Below are 23,037 nucleotides of genomic sequence, written 5' to 3'. Positions count from 1 at the left end.
AAGGCAAGATCACGGCATGGCACTCCAGCCTGGCCAACAAGAGCGAAACTCTATCTCAAAAAAAAAAGGGGGGGTGGGGAAGGCATGTAGGATGAGGGGCAGGTAGGTAGTGAGACAGGGAATAGTTATATTCTTGTGAGACTTTAGTTAGTGCCCAGTAGATCTGCATTTTACATAAGATGAGGTGAACTTCTGAAGGAAAAAAAGGGAGTAAAGGAAGAATTAATTGTGCAGGTGTCTCCGGGTAGGTGGAAGAATGATTAATCTCATCTTCGCTTTGTTCTGCACCTGGAAAGATAAGCTTGGAATCAACATTATCTGTGTAGAAAGGAACAGCATTGGTTTTAGGAGCTAGATTTAGATTGCAGACCTAAAGTTACAATCAACATGCCCTCATTTTATGGGCGGATATACATCTTGAAAGTTTCTGAGGCAGCAAAATATTTAAGCGTGACTGATTTGTGGGGCAAACATCTGGAGCTGCCTGAGGCCTTTTGCATCCTGTGGAGGTCTGGCTAATGCTTCATGCTTTCACACAAGGTTGTGAAGTAGCAGCTTTGCACTTGGCAAAAGCATGGCAGTGTTGTGTGGCACAAGCTCCAGGCTTAACTTTCTCTTTGGCATAAGGAGTTTGGGGATCCTGAGATTCTTTTTATTTTCCTTTTTAAGTTTTACTTTTTTAAAACCTAAGCTTAACATTACGTATTTAAACAACTGTCAAAACGTACTAAGTTGCCAGCCAGCATTCATGCACAACTAGAAAACATGCTTAATTTATATTAAGCCACCAATAGATTACCATTAATATCTTTCAGTATTAAATACTGGGGAAAAAAGCAATTATTTCTGTGGAAGATTCATCCTGACAGTGTTATCTTATCAGCAGGCTGACACCACTTGCATCACATCTCAAGCAAAATTGAAAATCAGATACATTGGTAGTGTACAATGTTGTACACTACCAAAGAAACATAGCTGGATGGGTGCAGTGGCTTCCACCTGTATTCCAAGCACTTTGGGAGGCTGAGGCAGGAAGCTTCCACGACAGTTAAACTCTGCCTGTTGAAAAAAAGAAACCGGGGATGGTGGCAAAGTCACACCTGTAATCCCAACACTGTGAGAGGCCGATGCAGGAGGACTGATTGAGTCCAGGAGTTTGAGACCAGCCTGGGCAACATGGAGAAACCGTGCCTCTACAAAAAATAGAAAAATTAGCTAGGCCTGGTAGTGCATGCCTATAGTCCCAGCTACTCGGGAGGCATAGGTGGGTGGGAAGATTGCTTGAGCCTGGGAGGTTGAGGCTGCAGTAAGCCAAGATCGAGCCACAGCCTGGGTGACAAAGTGAGACCCTGTCTCAAATAAATAAATAAATAAATAAATAAATAAATAAAGTCACAGCTTACTTTGGATTATGTTTAATTAAGAAAAGCAAAGTACATACAGAGATTTATAACTTTAAAAACAAAAAAAGTCTTACTATGTGATCAAAAGAATAAACTCATAAGTCCATGACAAATAGAAGTTCTAAACAATTGTTTACAAACACTTCAGGTATAATTACAGTAAAAGTCAAGTTCATCTGAAATCACCAAAAAAAGTTTCTGGTTGGGCACAGTGGCTCACCACCTGTAATCCCAGCATTTAGGGATTTTCTTACAATAAAAGGCATGCAGGTTGATTATTATCAAACTGTTCCTATTTTAAATGACATGATTGCCCCTATATAAAATTTTAAGGAATCTAAAAACAAAAAACAGCTTCCGAAACTAGTGAGTTTAGAAGTGCACAGCATGCAACATAAATATATGAAAACCGATTGTATTTCTATATAGTAATAAAAAACAAGTAGACACTAAAATTAAAACTGCTATGTTGTTTATAATCACTCAAAAAATTAAATACTTAGCTATAAATCTCACAAAACATGGACAGAACTCATAAGCTGAAATCTACACAGTGCTGAGGAGAACAAGTTCCTGCATCATCCTGCAGCCTGGAGGGGACAGCCTTGGCGGCCTGGCTGACTCTCAGGGCCCTGGGGCTTTCAGGGTGGAGCGTGAACAGGCCTCCGGGAAACATCTTCCATCAGCCAAACCCTCCTGCTGCCTTATTGAAGAAGTCCCTCTTCAGGCTCTTCTGCTCACGTCTCTGAATCTCTCCTTGGCAAAGGCTCACGTGGGCTCTGGCACCGGCGTCATGCGGAGGACAATGAAGGGCAGCCAGGCGTCTTGGGGTGACTCCCGGAGCCCCGCCTGCACCCAGGCCGGCTCTTCCTGTGCAGTGGCCCTGCCTGAGGCTGCTTTCCACCAGCAGGAATCGAAACTGATCTGGATGAGAACACGTGTGTGGAGGGAGGAGGCTTGGCTAGAAATGAGAAAGAGCAAGAACACCTTTATGAGGCAGAGAAGGGACAGTGACGAGGATTAGGGTTCAGGGCTGCAGGCTGCCCCCTAGCTGGTCCCCCAGCCCAGGCCCCTTCCCACCCCTCCCTCTAGCCGAACTCTCATCAGCAGGACCAGGCAGCACAGTGCTTGGCCCAAAAAGAACAAATTGAAGTTATTCAGAGAGCTCAGGAAACCCCTCTTACAGGCATCAACTGGTTTCCAGGAAAAGAGAGAGGTTAAAAGCTGACCCCACCACTGCAATGACTCTCTTTTGAGCCCTAAAGCAAACAGAAAAATCACTGGGGTACGGAAGAAACATTTAGCATAGTGGTGCCCAGGCTTTGGTAAGAGAAGAATCTTCCAAGATTTGTGTGCTTGGGAGTAGGGCTAGAAATGTGCATTCTCTTTTTATTTTTTTGAGATAGGGTCTCGGTCTGTCGCCCAGGCTGGAGTGCAGTGGTGTGGTCTCTGCTCACTGCAAGCTCCGTCTCCCGGGTCCACGCCGTTCTCCTGCCTCAGTCTCCCGAGTAGCTGGGACCACAGGCGCCTGCCACCGCGCGTGGCTAATTTTTTGTATCTTTAGTAGAGACGGGGTTTCACCGTGTTAGCCAGGATGGTCTCGATCTCCTGACCTCGTGATCCACCCGCCTCGGCCTCCCAAAGTGCTGGGATTACAGGCGTGAGCCACCGCGCCCGGCGTATATTTTCTCTCAGCATAAACAAGTTTCAGTCTTACTGATGTGTGTTAAACTGTTCCCCCATTTATACTCAGCTGGTTTGTGGTTTTTAATAATGTAGATACAAATGTAAGGAATATTTATATGTACATAACTTTTCGCTTCTAAAACGTTGTTAGGCCAAGCGCAGTGGCTCATGCCTATAATCCTAGCACTTTGGGAGACTGAGGCGGGCGCATTGCCTGAGCTAAGGAGTTCAAGACCAGCCTGGGCAACACAGTGAAACCCCGTCTCTACTAAAATACAAAAAACATCAACTGGGCGTGGCGGCATGCACATGTAGTCCAGCTACTCAGGAGGCTGAGGCAAAAGAATTGCTTGAATTCGGGAGGCGGAGGTTGCAGTAAGCCAGGATCGCACCACCGCACTTCAGCCTGGGAGACAGAGTGAGACTCCGTCTCTTAAAAAAAAAGAAACAAAACAAAAAAACAAAAACAAAAAACTGTGATAAGGTCGGGTGTGGTGGCTTATGCCTGCAATCCCAGCACTTTGGGAGGCTGAGGCAGCCGGATCACCTGAGTTCAGGAGTTTGAAACCAGCCTGGCCAACACGGTGAAACTCTGTCTCTACTAAGAAAAACACAAAAATCAGGGGCCGGGCGCGGTGGCTCACGGGTGTAATCCCCAGCACTTTGGGAGGCCGAGGTGGGCGGATCACGAGGTCAGGAGATCGAGACCATCCTGGCTAACACGGTGAAACTCTGTCTCTACTAAAAATACAAAAAATTAGCCAGGGATGGTTGCAGGCGCCTGTAGTCCCAGCTACTCGGGAGGCTGAGGCAGGAGAATGGCGTGAACCCGGGAGGGGGAGCTTGCAGTGAGCGGAGACCGTGCCACTGCACTCTAGCCTGGGCGAGGAGCTAGACTCGTCTCAAAAAAAAAAAAAAAAAAAAGAAAAAAGAAAAATACAAAAATTAGCCAGGCGTGATGGCAAGTGCCTGTAATACCAGCTACTCGGAAGGCTGAGACACCAGAATAGCTTGAATCCGGGAGGCGGAGGTTACAGCGAGCCGAGATCGCACTACTGCACTCCAGCCTGCGGGAAAAAGTGAGACTCAGTCTCAAAAAAAAGAAAAAAAAAAGAAAAAAAAAAAGGAAGCAAGCTGGGTATGTGCGTTTAGAGGTGCTGTACATTTTCAGCATTACAAATGAATAGAGAGGAGTGGCAATAGTTTTTTTGGTCCATAGGTTTTTGGTATCTTAACTAGTTTTGGATCTCTTCCACTAAAGGGACTGCCTGTTGAACGTTGTTAGGAATGTAAGTACTGAAGGCAAACTGCCTGGGTTTGAATTTTGTTCTGTCCCTTGCACCCTGCCTGGCTTCAAATCCTAGCTCTGCTTATTAAAGTTCTTTTAAGGGATGATCTTTGAGCAAATGTCTTAGCTTCTGTTTTCCCAAGTAAATGGACACAATAGTTGCCACCTTGTGAAAGATTCATGTAATTGACCAGTGTTTACCAAGTAGCATCAGTGTTCAGTTTCAGTCATTGGTGATTCTGCAGTTGGATTGTGAGGTGGTGCTGGGGTGGGGGGTGGTGTGTGTGTAGCACTTAATTGCACGCAGAAAGGAAAAAATACTTTTTATAACGGAGAGGCAGCTTTTCTCTTCCTTTTGTGTCAAAAGGGAAGAAGGGAGTTTGGAGAGGGAAACCAATTCTCTGTAATACTAAGCTCTCTTCCTCAAAATCAGAGGTAGATAGAATGTGTAATAATTTACAGAATTTCTAGACTGAAACAATCTGATTTTTTAAAATGTATTTTTATTTTTTCAGGTTGAGACTGAGCTACAGTTAATCTGTGGCGACCTGCTGGATGCACTGGACAAGCACCTCATTCAGCAGCTGACACTGGCAAGTCCAAGGTTTTCTATTATGAAATGTAGGTTCTATACTAGAAAGGAAAATGCAAAATTAAAAGTTGGCCTTTTTAGAATCATGACTTCCTTCTATGTAGGTTTCCAACTTTTTAAAAAAAATAATTGTTTAATGTTGGAAGGATAGTTAATGTTGGAATAAAAAGATGGTCAGGCTATTATAAAAATGCATTAGCTTTTGCTTTACTTATTTATATTCTTTTGCTTTCATGGGACCTATCTCATTCCCCTCCCCTAAACGGCCACACATTTCACAGTGCTGGCTGAAAGTTTCATGTAGAAATTTTATTTTATGATTAATACACTTGTGCCATTTCTTGGAACCACTTGCTTGTTTAATTCTAGTCTATCAAGTGATAATTTTGTTGATATTTAGAGGCTCCTCAGTTAATTTCTGTGGGATTTTTGGTTATATTTAATAAGGAAAATAATAGGAAATAGATCTAAGAAAAAAGAAACAAAGCCAATTATTCCTGAGCGTGTTTAAAATTATTGAAGTACACTTGTTAATTTTTAGTATAGAACCTACATTTCATAATAGAAAACCTTGGACTTGCCAGTGTTAGCTGCTGGAATAAGGTGTTTGTCCAGTACATTCAGAATGTCACCACAGATTAACTTTAGCTCAGTCTCAACCTGAAAAAATAAAAATGAATTTTAAAACATTCAGATTGTTGAAGTCTAGAAATTCTGTAAGTTATTACACATTCTATGTACCTCTGATTTTGAGGAAGAGAGCTTAGTACTGAACAGAATTCATTTCCCTCTCCAAACTCCCTTCCTCCCTTTTGACACAAAAGCAGAGAAAAGCTGCCTCTGGGTCATCAAAAGTATCTTTTCCTTCCTGCGTGCAATTAAGTGCTACACACACACACCACCCCCACCCCAACACCCCATCACAGTCCAACTGCAGAATCACCAATGACTGAAACTGAACACTGATGCTACTTGGTCAATTACATGAATCTTTCACAAAGTAGCAACTATTGTGTCCATTTACTTGGGAAAGCAGAAGCTAAGACATTTGCTCAAAGATCATCCCCTTAAAAGAACTTAATAAGCAGAGCTAGGATTTGAAGCCAGGCAGGGTGCAAGGGACAGAACAAAATTCAAACCCAGGCAGTTTGCCTTCAGTACTTACATTCCTAACAACGTTCAACAGGCAGTCCCTTTAGTGGAAGAGATCCAAAAAGTTAAGATACCAAAAATCTATGGACCAAAGTAACTATTGCCACTCATCTCTATTCATTTATAATGCTGAAAACGTACAACACCTCTAAAGGCAGATACCCAGTTTACTTCCTTTTTTTTTTTATTTTGAGAGGGGGTTTTGCTTTGTTGCCCAGGCTGGAGTGCAGTGGCGTGATCTCAGCTCCCTGCAATCTCCACCTCCCGGGTTCATGCCATTCTCCTGCCTCAGCCTCCCGAGGAGCTGGGACCACAGGCGCCCGCCACCATGCCCAGCTAATTTTTTGTATTTTTAGTAGAGACGGGGTTTCACCGTGTTAGCCAGGATGGTCTCGATCTCCTGACGTTGTGATCCAACTGCCTCGGCCTCCCAAAGTGCTGAGATTACAGGCATGAGCCACCACGCCTGGGCTATTTTTTGGTTTTTAGACAGTCTTGCCCTGTCACCCAGGCTGGAGTGCAGTGGCCCTGTCTCGGCTCACTGCAGCCTCTGCCTTCCAGGTTCAAGCAGTTCTCATGCCTCAGCTCCCTGAGTAGCTGGGATTACAGGGGCGTGCCACTATATCTGGTTAATTTTTGTATTTTTAGTAGAGATGGGGTTTCACCACGTTGGCTAGGCTGGTCTTGAGTTCCTGGCCTCAAGAGATCCACCTACCTCGGCTTCCCAAACTGCTGGATTATAGGTGTGGGCCACGTGCCGTGGCCCAACTGTACTATTTCAATGAAGCTCCTGTACCCTAGGTCATCACTGACTTCCCAGTTGCTGAATCCAGTTGTCTTTACTGAGTTCATCCTTAATTTAACTTTCTTTTGCATTGAAGCTACTGACCACAGCATTCTGAAACTCTATTCCTTTCATTACTGTGATTCTACTTTCCTTGTTTTTCATCTTATCTCTTAGTCTGTGGCTTCTCAGACTTCCTCACAATTGATTGCTTATTTTAAAAATTCAAAAATTTAAACCTCCTGAGCAGTTCAAAAATAATATACTTTTGCAATTTTTAAAAACTTTTCAAAGAGTTCCAAGGATAGGTCGGTGATCACCAGTTGATACCATTTTGCCATATTTTCTTTGTCTGTGTGTCCCTCCCTTTCTACCTGCACCCACATATATGTATATCTATGAATATTCACTTTTTTAACTTTAATAAATTTTCTTGCTGTACAATTTGAGAGTTAACTGCAGATTTCATAGCACTTCACCCCTAATTTCTTCTATATATCTCCTAAGGGCTTTTTTTTTTTTTTAGGAGGAGTCTCACTCTGTCACCCGGGCTGAAGTGCACTGGCGATCTTGGCTCACTGCAACCTCCATCTGCTGGGTTCAAGCAATTCTCCTGCCTCAGGCCCACAAGTAGCTGGGATTACAGATGCCTGCCTAATTTTTGTAATTGTAGTAGAGACGGGGTTTTGCCATGTTGACCAGGCTGGTCTCAAACTCCTGACCTAAGGTGATCCGCCCTCCTCGGCCTCCTAAAGCGTTGGGATTACAGACATGAGCCTCCATTCCCAACCTCCTTTTCCTTTTGTAATTAACAAGTGATCTATGGAATGATAGAAACTGTGTGAATATTCTGTCCCATAATAATCTTTACTTAATGGTTTTATCTGGATTGCTTCTTGCCAAATCAAATATTACTATGATTATAAAATGGAGACTTTTCTATTTTTTCTATATTGTCATTCTTCTCTAAAGATTTTTTTATGCTCCTTTTTTTTTTTTTTTTTTTTTGAGTTGAAGTCTCGCTTTGTCACCAGGCTGGAGTGCAGTGGTGTGATCTCAGCTCACTGCAACTTCTGCCTCCCGGGTTCAAGCAATCCTCCTGTCTCAGCCTCCAGAGTAGCTGGGACTACAGGCATGCGCCACCGCGCCCAACTAATTTTTTGTATTTTTAGTAGAGATGGGGTCTCACCATGTTGGCCAGGAAGGTCTCGATCTCTTGACCCCGTGATCCAGCCACCTCGGCCTCCCAAAGTGCTGGGATTACAGGCATGAGCCATCGCGCCTGGCCCTATACTCCCTTTTTAAATTTTTTTTTTTTTTTGAGATAGAGGTTCACTCTGTTGCCCAGGCTGGAGTGCAATGATGTAGTCTTAGCTCACTGCAACCTCCACATCCCAGGTTCAAGCAATTCTCCTGCCTCAACTTCCTGAGTAGCTGGGATTACAGGCGCATGCCACCACACCTGGCTGATTTTTGTATTTTTAGTAGAGATGGGGTTTCACTGTGTTGGCCAGGCTGGTCTTGAACTCCTGAGCTCATGATCTGTCTGCCTCAGCATCCCAAAGTGCTGGGATTACAGGTGTGAGCCACTGCACCTGGCCCCCACCCCCTTTTTTTTTTTTTTTTTGGAGTCAGGGTCTTCCTCTGTTGCCCAGGCTTGAGTGCAGTGGCGTGATCGTGGCTCACCACAGCCTTGGACCCCAGGCTGCCTCAGCTCACTGCAACCTCTGCTTCCCAGGTTCCATGATTCTCGTGCCTCAGCCTCTGAAGTAACTGGGAGTACAGGTGCACGCCACCACACCTGGCTAATTTTTGTATTTTTAGTAGAGATGAGGTTTCACCATGTTGGGTAGGCTGGTCTCAAACTCCTGGCCAACATGGTGACCCATCTGCCTTGGCTTCCCAAAGTGCTTCATATTGTTAGCCCTAATTCTAGTCGAATTCCATAGCGTTCTACTTCTTTATTTTTATTTTTTTATTTTTGAGGCGGAGTCTCGATCTGTACCCCAGGCTGGAGTGCAGTGGTGTGATCTCGGATCACTGCAGCCTCCACCTCCTGGGTTCAAGCAAGTCTCTGCCTCCGCCTCCTGAGTAGTTGGGATTACAGGTGCCTGCCCCCACGCCTGGCTAATTTTTGTATTTTTAGTAGACACGGAGTTTCATCATCTTGGCCAGGCTGGTCTTGAACTCCTGACCTTGTGATCTACCCGCCTCGGCCTCCCAAAGTGCTGAGATTACAGGCGTGAGCCACCGCGCCCGGCCACATTCTTCTTTCAGGTCATATTTGGATCTCCATTTTTTCTACAGTGAGAACTCTGGTAACAACATAAATAAATGCATTCATTTGTTCAGTTGTACAATATATGCATAATGAAAATTATAATACCAATAGTATTTCCAGCTACAAACCTACTAAGTTTGATTTAACATTTCTTTGCAATTTTTTTGTGTGCTTACATATAGGCTACTAACGTTGTACAGTTTAAAATTACTTAAGTATCTTTTTCTCGCCAGGAGCAGTGGCTCACGCCTGTAATCCCAGCACTTTGGGAGGCCAAGGCAGGGGGATCACGAGGTCAGGAGTTCGAAACCAACCTGGCCAACATGGTGAAACCCCGTCTCTACTAAAAATATAAAAATTAGCTGGGCGTGGTGGCGGGCACCTGTAGTCCCAGCTGCTTCGGAGGCTGAGGCAGGAGAATGAACCTGGGAGGTGGAGGTTGCAGTGAGCCAAGACCACACCACTGTACTCCAGCCTGGGTGATAGAGTCAGACTCTGTCTTAAAAAAGAAAAATCTTTTCCTTTTATATCTTTTTTCTCTTTCTCTTTCTGTGGTAAAATTATTGGTGTAATAGTCAATTAAATTTATGTATTCTTATTGTATTCAGTTCTACTTCCCACCCCTCATCGTTGTTGATTTTATTTTATTTTTAGAATATATTAAACATTAATATGGTTCAAAAAGAAAAATCTACATTTTATAATTGCAGTAATATTTGATTTAGGAAAGAAAAAATGGATGATAAACCCATTGAGTTTTTACTCAGAGAGTATACTCAAAAGTCTGAGTTCTTGTCCTTCCCTTCCATTATCATTAGCTTTTAGTTTGTCTTAGTTGTCTTCATTTTTGCAGGTATAAGCAGATACATATTATATATATAATATATTATATTATTTTTTTTATATATTATATATATATTTTATATATTATATATAATATATTATATATATATAAAATATATAATATACTCATTTCCCCTTTCTTGTATAAAAGATAGCATAGTATCCATGCTGCTGTACTTTTAAATACTCTTTTGTATCTTGTTTTTATAGAGATGTTTCTTATTTTTATAGCTTTGTTACATGTTGTGTAGATTCCATAGGTTTTTGGCCAATATCCTATGTCTGAGCATTTAGGCTGTTTCCAGTGTGTCAGTTTCACAGATAATGTTGCAACCAGTAACCTGTGTATTTGCTTTCCATATTACTTATGGAGATGTACCATTGGGTTAACTTCCTGGAACTGATACCTGGCATGTCTAAAACAGGGCATCGTTTTCCCAAAACTTTTTCACTTTCATTTGCCAGTATTGAATGGCACCATTATCTATCCTATTACTTATGCAGAAATAAAGATATCTTCATTTCCTCTCATGTCTAGTTTGTCAGCAAATGCAAATTATGTATTCTTAGCCTTTCATTTTTTTCTACCTTCATTTTCTTAACAGATCTTCTTAGTTGGTTTATTATACTAGCCTCCTAACTAGTCTCATTTGTCTCCTAATACTCCCTACTGCTACTAGACGTGTCTTTCATAAAGCCAAAGGTTTGTTCATTTCACCCAGACCTTCCTTTGTCCAGACCTTCCATTTCCTGGCCTCTACCTACTTCTGTAGCCTAATCTCTAACCACTTCTAACCATACTGAACTACTTGTAGATTCCCCAGACATATCCTGTCCTATCAAGCCTCCTTTGCACTGGAATGCCTTTTTTTTTTTTTTTTACCTTCTACATTTCTTTCTTTCTTTCTTTTTTAACCATTTTTGTGGAGAATGGGGTCACGCTTGTTACCAGGCAGATCTCAAACTCCTGGGCTCAAGCGATCCTCCTGCCTCTGCCCACCTAAGTGCGGGGATTACAGACATGAGCCACCGCATCCAGGCCACATTTCATTTTAATAACCTTCAAGCAAGACTTTTTGCTAGGTCAGATGTAGTTCCCCTGTTTACCCTTACCATCCTGCACTTACCTACATTGACTTGTCTTTTTTTCCCTGAGACTTTGGGCTCCTGTGGACTTTTGGACTCCTATGGACAGGGCATTCCTTCAATTCTGCTTTCTTGGCACAGCCTGGAGCATGGTAGACACTCAATAGTTTGTGAATATGTGAATAAATGTGATCTGATTACCGATATCTTTTTTAAAAAGTCTCTTTAGGTATTCATTTACATGTTCACTGCAAAAAATCCAAACTGCACAGAGGCATATATAAAGTGAACGTTTTCCATTACCCCATCTCAGTGTCTAGTGGGAACTATGGTTAATAGTTCAATATTGGCAAGAAAAACACAAAATAGATTTTCCAGTTACTATAGAATAAAAATGTTCACTATTTTGTTCTTACAGATCATCTCTTTTCCCTTTAGGCAATGATAGTAAGAAATGCTAAAGATATAGCTCATACAAAAGCAGAATGGAATATTCTGGAAGAAGTAAAGCATCCCTTCATCGTGGATTTAATTTATGCCTTTCAGACTGGTGGAAAACTCTACCTCATCCTTGAGTATCTCAGTGGTCAGTACACAGAGTTTGGTGTAATTATTTGCATTTGCTCCAGAAACTGGGTCAAAATGTTATTTTTCAATGGAAAAATACTTTTTCCCATTATCATCAAATAGTGCTTAAAATTGATGAGTACGCTGAAGTGCAAAATTCAGATATGACCAAATGTTTCTTTTGGCAGACAAATATGGAGGAAACTGAAGATTTTTTTCCCCCATCTGTAAAATTTTATGTTAATTGCTTTATAATCAGTCACTTAACAGAAAAACAAATACCTAAGTGATGTAGAGCCATCAAATTGTACTGGGGTAAGATACTGTAATTTAAATAATTGGGAGGATTATTTAACATACTGACTATTTTTGGAATTGGGTCTTTAAACAAGAGTTTTTAGTTTATTGTAGCCTTAGTGATGGGGTGTGTAGCTTATAATGGAAATCATCCACATTTGCTAGGGCCTACCACCTCATAGGAACTTGTTGCTTCCATATCATTTCTAGATCACTGGTATCTATTTCTTTTTTCTTTTGAGATGGAGTTTCGCTCTTGTCGCATAGGCTGGAGTGCAATGGTGTGATCTTGGGTCACTGCAACCTCTGCTTCCTGTAGTTCAAGCGATTTTCCTGCCTCAGCCTCCCGAGTAGCTGGGATTACAGGCATGTGCCACCATGCCCGGCTAATTTTTGTATTTTTAGTAAAGATGGGGTTTCACCATGTTGGTCAGGCTGGTCTCGAACTCCTGACTTCAAGTGATCCACCTGACTTGGCCTACCAAAGTGCTGGGATTACAGGTGTGAGCCACTGCACCCGGCCACAGGTATCTATTTCTAGCAAACACAGTTCAGTTCTCTGAGAAAGATTTTGCAGTAACATGTAACATGGAACAGAAAGGTGCAGAATGTAGCAACTTTTTTGTGACTATTGCCATTGGAAAACCTTTTTTTTTTTTTTTGAAGATGGAGTTTCACTCTTCTCGCCCAGGCTGGAGTGCAGAGGCGTGATCTCGGCTCACCACAACCTCTGCCTCCCAGGTTCAAGTGATTCTCCTGCCTCAGCCTCCCATTTAGCTGGGATTACAGGCATGCACCACCACACCAGGCTATTTTTTTGTATTTTTAGTAGAGCTGGGCTTTCACCATGTTTTGGCCAGGCTGGTCTTGAACTCCTGACCTCAGGTGATCTGCCCGCCTTGGCCTTCCAAAGTGCTGGGATTACAGGTGCGAGCCACCGTGCCCACCCAGAAAAACTTTATTTTGACATAATTTCATATTTAAAAAGTTTTAAGAGTAGTATAACGAATTCCTATGCTAGGCTCAGTGGCTCATGCCTGTAATCCCAGCACTTTGGGAGGCCAAGGTGGGTGGATCATGAGGTCAGGAGTTTGAGACCACTCTGGTCAACATAGTGAAACTCTGTCTCTACTAAAAGTAGAAAAGTTAGCTGGGCATGGCGGTGTGCTCCTGTAATCCCAGCTCTTTGGGAGGCTGAGGCAGGAGAATCGCTTGAACCTGGGAGGTGGAGGTTGTGGTGAGCTGAGATCGCACCACTACACTCCAACCTGGACAACAGAGCGAGACTCAGTCACACACACACACAAAAAGAATTCCTATATATCTCTCACCTGGATACCTGGGTTCCCCAAATGTTAGCATTTCACCACATTTATTTTGTTTTATCCTTCTATGTATATGTATATATGTGTATACATATATACATGCATGCATGCATAATTTTTTGAACTGTTTGAGAGTGTTACAGACATGATTTCCCTTTACCCCTAAAATTTCAGTGTATGTTTTCTTTCTTTTCTTTTCTTTTCTTTTTTTTTTTTTTTTTGAGATGGAGTATCACTCTGTCGCCCAGACTGGAGTGCAGTGGCGCAATCTCAGGCTCACTACAACCTCTGCCTGCCGAGTTGGGATTACAGGCACCCACCACCACGCCCGGCTAATTTTTGCATTTTTAGTAGAGATGGGGTTTCACCATGTTGCCCAGGCTGGTCTCGAACTCCTGACCTTAGGTGATCCACCCGCCTCAGCCTCCCAAAGTGCTGGGATTACAGGTGTGAGCCACTGCGCCCAGCCTATTCAGTGTATATTTTCTAAAATCAAGGACAGTATCTTACATAACTATACTAAAATGATCAGAAATAGGAAATTAACTTTGATGCAATTATAACTCTCCTTAGTTTCCTTTAATCTGGAACATTTCCTCAGTCTTTCTTTGACTTTCATGATGTTGACATTTTTGATTAGTACAGGCCAGTTAGTTGGTAGAAATGCTTTGGGTTTAGCTGATGTTTTCTTAGTATTAGATTCAGGTTATGCAATGTTGGCAGGACCATTGAACTGACATTGTGTACTCCTTAATGCATCAGATCAAGAGGTACATGATTATTTATATCTTTGTCCCATTACTTGTGATGTTAACTTCAGTCACATGTATAAGGTGGTGTCTGCCGGTTTTTTCCCTGGTGACATTTTTGCCTTTGTATTTAATAAGTATCTTTTGAGGAGATACTTTGAGATTATTTAAATATCTTCCATCAAACTTTCATGTTCAGTTTTGTTCTTGTTGCTGTTGTTGTTTTTTGAGACGGAGTCTCACTCTGTCGCCCAGGCTGGAGTGCAGTGGCAGGATCTCAGCTCACTGCAACCTCCACCTCCCAGGTTCAAGTGATTCTCCTGCCTCAGCCTCCCGGGTAGCTGGGATTACAGGCAGGCACCACCACACCCAGCTGATTTTTTTAGTTTTAGTAGAGATGGGGTTTTGCTATGTTGGCCGGGCTGGTCTTGAACCCCTGACCTCAGGTGATCTGTCTGCCTTGCCTTCCCAAAGTGCTGGGATTACAGGCGTGAGCCACTGCGCCCAGCCCACATTCAGTTTTGACATCCATTGATTCTTGCCTGCAACAATTAATTGTGATGTTTGCCAAGTAATTTTTCTTATTCCGTCATGCCTTCTTCATTTATTACTTGGCATTCTACCGTAATAAAGAACTTTCTCTTCTTCCCCATTTAAAAAATTTATGTATTCATTTATTTATGTCATTGTGGGCTTAGGGATTCTAATACCATTCGATGTGATATAACCCTTTATTATCATTATTTATTTTGATACTCAAATTGTGCCATGTTTTTTACTAGGCCACTGCCAGGTTCATACTGTTTATTTAAGGGTTCTGAAAATACGAAATATGAGCATTCACTAAAATTAGTGAGGGTGATTTAATTGTAGACTATCATTTTTCTACTTATGGGTAAAATGTTAAAGAGTTTTTAATCAAGATTTTTTTTTAACCTCAGGTCTGGAATCTACAAATATTTCAAAGTTTCTAGATATAAAACCTGGAATTCCAAGGCAGTTCTAGTTTTTAAACATATGTGTGTCACAGAAGAATAAGAATGCTACTAAAAATAGAATCCTGAGGACTTAGTTTTAAAACCTATAATTTTTAGGATCTGTTTTTCATGTTTAAGGGGCTGATGTCTTTTAATTATGGTTAGAAGGAAAGCACAAACTCTCTCATTAGAAGTGGGTTGGGAATAAATACTGTTTTATTTCTTTTTTTTTTTTTTCCTTTTTTTTTGAGACGGAGTCTCGCTCTGTCGCCCAGGCTGGAGTGCAGTGGCGCCATCTCGGCTCACTGCAAGCTCTGCCTCCCGGGTTCACGCCATTCTCCTGCCTCAGCCTCCCGAGTAGCTGGGACTACAGGCGCCCGCCACCACGCCCGGCTAATCTTTTTTTTTTTTTAGTAGAGACGGGAGTTTCACCGTGTTAGCCAGGATGGTCTTGATCTCCTGACCTGGTGATCCGCCCGCCTCGGCCTCCCAAAGTGTTGGGATTACAGGCGTGAGCCACCGCGCCTGGCCATATTGTTTTATTTCTAATGTTTTTTCTTTTTCTTTACAGGAGGAGAACTATTTATGCAGTTAGAAAGAGAGGGAATATTTATGGAAGACACTGTGTGGTAAGTGAACTTTTTGTGGTTGCAAAGATTCAGGTAATTACAAGCAAAGCCCCATTCCCACTATGGGCAGCCACATGATTCAGTAAATTGATCTGGAGCCAGTCACTCACTCAGGATTTCACGGGCGAGAAGCAGTTTTGGGACTGGGCGGCTATGGAGGTCACATCACTTCTTTGCCGTTAGGCTTGAGTGGAGCGCTCTTCACACCAGTTGTTCCTAACAGAACCATTCTCATTGCTGCTTTCTTTCCTTGAATTGGTGAGCTGCCTGCCTTGACTGTGGGTGAGTGTGGTTTTCCAGTGAACCTTTATGTGTGGAACAATGGAAATTATCAGAAATCATCTCCTTTTTTTTTTTAGGCTTTCTATTTCTCAAGGTGCAGTCTTAGGGAGCTGATAAGCCTGGCATATCATCTGTGGTCTGATTATATAGTCAGGATGGGATTTACCCTCCTATTTCTAAACATGTCATCTGCTTCAAATTAAAAATATGCACATCATTTTGTGAAGCAACAATATTGGATCACAATAAATCAGTTTATCCTACACATTAATTTAATAGAAAACAACACTTAAATGTTTTTTCTACCTTAATTACCAAAACTGCATTCCATTGTTTAATTTCAGGCCTTTTCTAACACGGAAGCTGCATTTAAGAGCCTTAGGGATGAAGTGCCCTTTTGTGGAGGAGGCTCACTGAGCGATGTTGGAGGCTGTGTTTGTGGTCGTGCTGGCTGTGAAACTGCCTCAGTCCTTCCTCTAGGACACATCCTCTCCATCCTGGAATAATCTGCAGGATTGCAACATTGTTAAGCAGCCAGTATTGTGGTGCCTTGTGCTTTTCACATCCAGACAGGGTTGATTGAGCCCTTTATTCTTTTGAGGTAGATAAATTTGGGTGTCACACAGTTTATAGTTGTGGGCTGGCTGGCTGGAGGGAGGGCAGATACTGTGGGCCTTAGCTGTCTATAAATATGTAGCTGTATTAAGTAAGGGATGAGTGGGCTTCTAAGGGTCAGGTTATAAGATACCTTTTGAAATCAAGATTTGATCTGTAGAATAACAACGTTCCTATTTCCTATGGGATTTTAAAGTTGAGTGTGGATGGGAGAAATTTGTTTTCAAATGAATGACTATTAGCTTAATTCCTACAGACAGAACAAAACATGACCAATGGCAGTTTAGCATATTCTGGACATCTTTGCAATTTTAGCAGTATGTTCTAATGGCAAAATAAAGCACTTTATAGTTTCACTAAAATGAGTGAAACATAAATGTCCCCATGCCTTTTGGCAGCATCCTGTGCCATCTCTTCTTCCCATACATCCCTGTACCCCACTAATTTGGTCTTTGGTGCATATCTGTTTCTTTCAAGGAATTTTGTTCCATACATAAACTGTTTTGGATAGATTACACTCTTTTTAATTTTATTAAATCACTTTTGTTTCCAGCTTTTACTTGGCAGAAATCTCCATGGCTTTGGGGCATTTACATCAAAAGGGGATCATCTACAGAGACTTGAAGCTGGAGAATATCATGCTTAATCACCAAGGTGGAGACATACCGTAAACAATTCTATAGTAAATAATCATCTTAAAATCCTCCCACACAGGTCATGGCCATTTTCAAAGCCCCATAGTCATCTCTCTATTTTGTATATTTCCTCCCTCAGAATTTATGGCATCATAGTACTTGCTGATGTTTTAAGTCTTTAGGTAATTACACTTGGTGAGAGTAAAAGAAGTTGAGGATAATAGTTGCTCAATTGCCTTTTTTAGTTTAATCCTTACTCTATAGTTTTTCATGTTTTTGGAATCCTTACATAAAATGTTGTATAATGTTTTAGACTATAAAAGCCAGTCTAAACATTAATTTTGGCTTGTTACTTAAATTGAAAAGTGAATCTTAATTATATAAGTTGAGTTTTAGTAATGAAAATATGTAATTATTGGCTGGGTGCCGTGGCTCACACCTGTAATCCCAGCACTTTGGGAGGCTGAGGCGGGCAGATCACCTGAGGTCAGGAGTTCAAGACACCTGGCCAACATGGTGAAACCCCATCTCTACAAAAAAAAAAAAAAAAAAATTGCCGGGCATGATGGTGGATGCCTGTAATCCCAGCTACTCAGGAGGCTGAGGTGGGAGAATCGCCTGAACCCAGTAGGCGAAAGTTGCAGTGAGTCAATATCGTGACATTGCACTCCAGCCTGGGCAACAGAGCGAGACTCCATCTCAAAAAAAAGAGAAAAGAAAAAGAAAATATGTAAATATTAGAAGCTATGCTTCTTACAGTAGGTTTTATTAATGCTGGAAAAAGGATTGAAATTGAACCAAAGTATTTGATAAAACTTTGGGAATATGATGTTTAATAGGCATCAGGTTACTCTTTTTTTTTTTTTTTTTTGAGATGGGGATCTCACTCTGTCACCCAGGCTGGGATACAGTGGCATGATTACAGCTCACTGCAACCTCCGCCTCCCAGGCTCAAGTGATCCTCCCACCCCAGCCCCTCAAGTAGCTGGGGCCACTGTGGCACACCACCACGCCTGGCTAATTTTTGGTATTTTTTGTAGAAATGGGGTTTCATCATGTTGCCCAGGGTGGTCTCAAACTCCTGAGCTCAATTGATCTGCCTGCCTCGGCTTCCCAAATTGCTGGGATTACAGGCATAACCCACCTCCCCCACTGCCAGAATCAGTTTATTCTTGCTGTTTGTTTGCAACAACAAACATAAACATCAGAGAGACCGATAATCTATACAACTATAGATATAACACCATGAGCCTTGACTACAACTGCATGCTGCTACAGACAGCTCAATTTATGCTAATCTGGGCTGTGGGTAGACTTGGCAATTCACTCATACCCCAAAGGAGCAACCAGATGACCCAGGGTATCTAGAAGGTGGTAGCAGCTGCTAATCCTTAGATGTCTACAGAATAATCCATGAGGTAGTTAATTGTTTCAAACTCTTAGAGAATGATGTATGAACAACTGAGGCTCATATAAACATTCCAGATTATACTCCTCCACCCACCTGTTTTTTTTTTTTAAGGAGAAATGATATACTTAACTGAATAGATCATGGGAATCAGCGTCTCTTCCTTCCTCTCATCAACACCTCCTCACTCCCCAAAACCTGGTTCTGATCTGAATTCTAAGTCACAGGATAGAATAGGGGAGTGATAGAATAGTTGACTTCTCCTTTCATTTATAAGGTTGAGTGTATCAGATGGTTCTGTGAAAATAAAGGCCATACTTCTGTATCAGAGTGTAGTATATGTTTACATTTGAATCAATAGGTCATTGTGCCTTTTCTGTGAAATGAACCTCAAATACTAGAGCCCCTGAGGTTGTTGAACCACTTGTTACGACAGTCCAGTAAAGAAAGCTAAACTTGAACTGAAATGATCTTTGTATAAGGTGGTAAGTTTTTTACTTTCTGGATCAGCGATGATTGATTCATACTATCTAGCAATTTTCTTTCTTTCCCCTAATTGGTAGCATTGGGCAGAATGAGCTACCTTGTTATAGTGACTTTCTGAGACCATTTTAAGAACTCTTCACAGTTCAGTGTGATAAAAGCTATATGTTTGAAGTACTATCTCACACCTTTGTTTAAAAGGTACAGAATATGTTTATTAGGGTCCGTGTACTTAAACTAGACTTCATAAAACAGTTTTTCCAGGATTTTTCTTTTTCAGGATGGTAGAGGATTCTGTGTATACTTAAAGCTAGAGCCTTAAACAGGTTATTTCACTTTTTTCTCTATCTTTATTTTCTCTTTACCAGATAGATTGTATCTTTGGCAAATGTGACTTTGCCCTAGCCTTAAACAGTTAGCATCCCATTTTATGGATGGTACCTTGTTCTTGACATCTGCAAGAAAAGTTTGAGGCAAGAAAAGTTAAATGGAAGGATAGATTAAGGTGTTATATGACATGTTCAAACACTGCACATACTTAGAATTCTGAGAATAATCATGCTGTAATCTTTCATTGCAGGTCATGTGAAACTAACAGACTTTGGACTATGCAAAGAATCATTCATGACGGAACAGTCACACACACATTTTGTGGAGCAATAGAATACATGTGAGCTGCATGTTAAACATAATTGGTTTGGAGGTAATAGCTAATTTTACCTGTTTTAAGGAATAGTATCTGTTTTCTGTACCCTCATTGACTCTGTATATTGTTTTTAAAATTCTAATTCACATGATATGCCAATGGGGGCATTTTTAAGCATATTATTTTCCTCATTGTACGGCCCCTGAAACCTTGATGAGAAGTGGCCACAATTGTGCTGTGGATTGGTGGAGTTTGGGAGCATTAATGTATGACATGCCAACTGGAGCAGTAGGTGCACAGTTAAAAGCTGCATGTATTATGGTCTATGCTGAGTCACTGTAGCAAGAGACCTGTCCTGTGCTTTCTGAAAATGTTACCAATGGAGTTTTCAAAGCCCAAAGATTTGTTATTAGCAGTTTAACACTAATAATGCTGTATGATTATATGGGATCCCATACTTTGAGAAACATTTTCGTTGAAATGATCTGTGTCATGGCAGGCCTGTGAAATAGATGTTGAACAGATAATGCTCTTATTTTTATAAATGGAGAAATTGAAGCATAAAATCACATAGCTCACTTATTATCACACAGCAAGTTAATGGTGGAAACACAGGCTTCCTTCCAGGACACTGCTACTTCCTCTGTCCTGTTGCTTAAAAACTGCACGTCTGCCAGGCACAGTGGTGCATGCCTGTAGCCCAAGCTACTCAGGAGGCTGAGGTGGGAGGATCATTTGGGCTAAGGATTATTAATAGAATCTAGCCTTGACAAGAGACCCTGTCTCTAAAACAAAATAAAGGTCTTTAGCAGTTAGCCCATTTCACAGCATACATTTCTGATCTCCATGCATAACTAATTCAGGAAATGGATATGGTTATTTAAAATTTGTTTCTTATATACTAATACTTTTCACTCCCTGCTAATATTTTTCACTTGTCTTCTACTCTTAGCCTCCATTTACTGGGGAGAATAGAAAGAAAACAATTGACAACATCCTCAAATGTAAACTAATTTGCCTCCCTACCTCACACAAGAAGCCAGAGATCTGCTTAAAAAGGTAAGGTTCTTAAATGGTCACTGACAGTATAAAATTCAATGACTAGGATTTAACTAGATAGAATTTAATGTATATTTTGAATAATATATAGTGAACAAAAAAAGTCTTCAATTTTTGAAGGCGAAGTACAGATTTGTTTAACGACTTTCTTTTCATATTCTTTTTTTTTTAATTCTTTTTTTTTTTGAGACAGAGTCTCGCACTGTCGCCCAGGCTGGAGTGCAGTGGTGCGATCTTGGCTCACTGCAGCCTCAGTCCCCCAGGTTCAAGCGATTCTCCTGCTTCAGCCTCTCGAATAACTGGGATTACAGGCGCCCGCCACCATGCCCCGCTATTTTTTGTATTTTTAATAGAGACAGGGTTTCACCATGTTGGTCAGGCTGGTCTGGAACACCTGACCTCAGGTGATCCACCTGCCTTGGCCTCTCAAAGTGCTGGGATTACAGACCCTTAAACAATTATTCAGTAGTAATTAGTAAACTATATCTTTTTTTCTTTTCTCTTTTTTCTGAGACGGAGTCTTGCTTTGTCCTCCAGGCTGGAGTGCAATGGCATGATCTTGGCTCGCTGCAACCTCTGCCTCCCAGGTTCAAGTGATTCTCCTGCCTCAGTCTCCCTAGTAGCTGGGATTACAGGCGTGCGCCACCACGCCAGGCTACTTTTTGTATTTTTAGTAGAGAAGGGGTTTCACCATGTTGGCCAGGCTGGTCTCAAATTCCCAACCTCAGGTGAACCACCTGCCTCAGCCTCCCGAAGTGCTGGGATTACAGGCATGAGCCACCATGCCCGGCCAATAAACTATATTTTCTAAAGGCAAAGTAGACAAGCAGAGTCTAAAAAGGAAAAAAATCAGTTTGACTAAGGTTCTTTATCCAGGCTTTTTTATCCTCTTTAAAGCTACTGAAAAGAAATGCTGCTTCTCATCTGGGAGCTGGTCCTGGGGATGCTGGAGATGTTCAAGTAGGTATTGGCATCTTTGGTGTTTTGTGGGGGAGATAATGCTAGTTTTATGTATTTCTGAGGGTTATATGTAGTTGCTTATAAGTTAGCTTATTTTGTGACTTGTAACTTCAAAAAGGTGATTAATTTATCAATCCAGCAAAGTCTATTCCCCTCAACTTTTCTTTCTGCTTTTTTTCCCCTAGGCTCATCCATTCTTTAGACACATTAACTGGGAAGAACTTCTGGCTTGAAAGGTGGAGCCCCCATTTAAACCTCTGTTGTAAGTATACATGAAAGCTTATAATTGGGTGCAGTGGCTCAAGCCTGTAATCCCAAAACTTTAAAGGGCTGAGGTGGGAGGATTGTTTGAAGCCAGGAGTTCAAGACCAGCATGGGCAACATAACAAGACTCCATCTCTACAAAACATTTAAAAGTCAGCTGGGTATGGTGGCATGTGCCTGTAAGTCCCAGCTACTTGCGAGGCTGAGGCAGGAAGATCGCTTGAGATTTTTTTAGAGTAAGAAAAATCTCAGAGCAGACAGAAACGTTATTTTTATTAGCAGTTCAAAGATCTCTGGTTTATCCTCTCTTCAGCATCTTTGTTTTTATTATTTATTTATTTTATTTTGAGACGGGCTCTCACTCTGTCACCCAGGATGGAGTGCAGTAGCACGATCACAGTTCAATGCAGCCTTGACCTCCCCAGGCTCAGGTGATTCTCCCACCTCAGCTTCCTGAACAGCTGCGACTACAGACACATGTCACCATGCCTGGCTAATTTTTTTGTATTTTTTTGTAGAAACGGTTTCACCATGTCGCCCAGGCTGGTCTCGAACTCCTGGGCTCAAGTGATCCACCCACCTCAGCCTCTCAAAGTGCTGGGATTACAGGTGTGAGCTTCTGCACCCAGCCAAGCATCTTTTATTTTTGTACTATCTTTTAAAGAACTAAAGCCAGTGGCAATTGACTGTATTAGCTATTTTTAAGTCAGTTACCTAAGACAATTAAATATTTCGGGTAGTTGGGACCTTTCTTTTTTTGGTTTGTTTTATTTTGCTTAATTTAACCATTTTAAATATGATTCTTTGGGAATTTTTTCTTCAAAATATAGAATATACGTGCATTAGTTTGCTAGGCTTGCTGCAACGAAGTACCACAAACCGGGTGGCTTAGACAACAGAAATTTATTATCTCATAGATTTGGAGACTAGAAGTTCTAGATCACGTTGTTAAAAGTTGGTTTCTTTGACAACCGTGAGAAACTGTATGTTCCATGCCTCTCCCCTGGCTTCTGGTGGTTTGCTGGT

At 41.5% G+C, this 23,037-nt stretch overlaps 1 protein-coding gene across 5 annotated transcripts in view; it reads left to right on the top strand.

Annotated features, from left to right (window-relative positions):
• Positions 1 to 23,037, top strand: part of LOC129137583 (ribosomal protein S6 kinase beta-1-like) — a 102,986-nt gene that overhangs the window by 69,997 nt on the left and 9,952 nt on the right. For 3 of the 5 annotated variants that reach the window (XM_063798872.1, XM_063798873.1, XM_063798874.1), the window contains 7 exons: positions 11,554 to 11,701; positions 15,602 to 15,659; positions 17,110 to 17,210; positions 19,663 to 19,785; positions 20,681 to 20,787; positions 21,685 to 21,747; positions 21,933 to 22,009. In XM_063798872.1, coding sequence (XP_063654942.1) covers positions 11,554 to 11,701; positions 15,602 to 15,659; positions 17,110 to 17,210; positions 19,663 to 19,745 — 390 coding nt within the window. In that variant the 3' untranslated portion in view covers positions 19,746 to 19,785; positions 20,681 to 20,787; positions 21,685 to 21,747; positions 21,933 to 22,009. Of the gene's footprint in view, positions 1 to 7,431; positions 7,633 to 11,553; positions 11,702 to 15,601; positions 15,660 to 17,109; positions 17,211 to 19,662; positions 19,786 to 20,680; positions 20,788 to 21,684; positions 21,748 to 21,932; positions 22,010 to 23,037 lie in introns of all 5 variants that reach the window. The other 2 variants (XM_063798876.1, XM_063798875.1) reach the window with 2 other exon arrangements.

The sequence above is a fragment of the Pan troglodytes genome, chromosome 19 (genome assembly GCF_028858775.2).
Source record: "Pan troglodytes isolate AG18354 chromosome 19, NHGRI_mPanTro3-v2.0_pri, whole genome shotgun sequence".
Lineage (NCBI taxonomy): Eukaryota > Metazoa > Chordata > Mammalia > Primates > Hominidae > Pan > Pan troglodytes.
The sequence above is the reverse complement of the archived record's forward strand: the minus strand, read 5'-3'. Positions and strand labels throughout refer to the sequence as shown.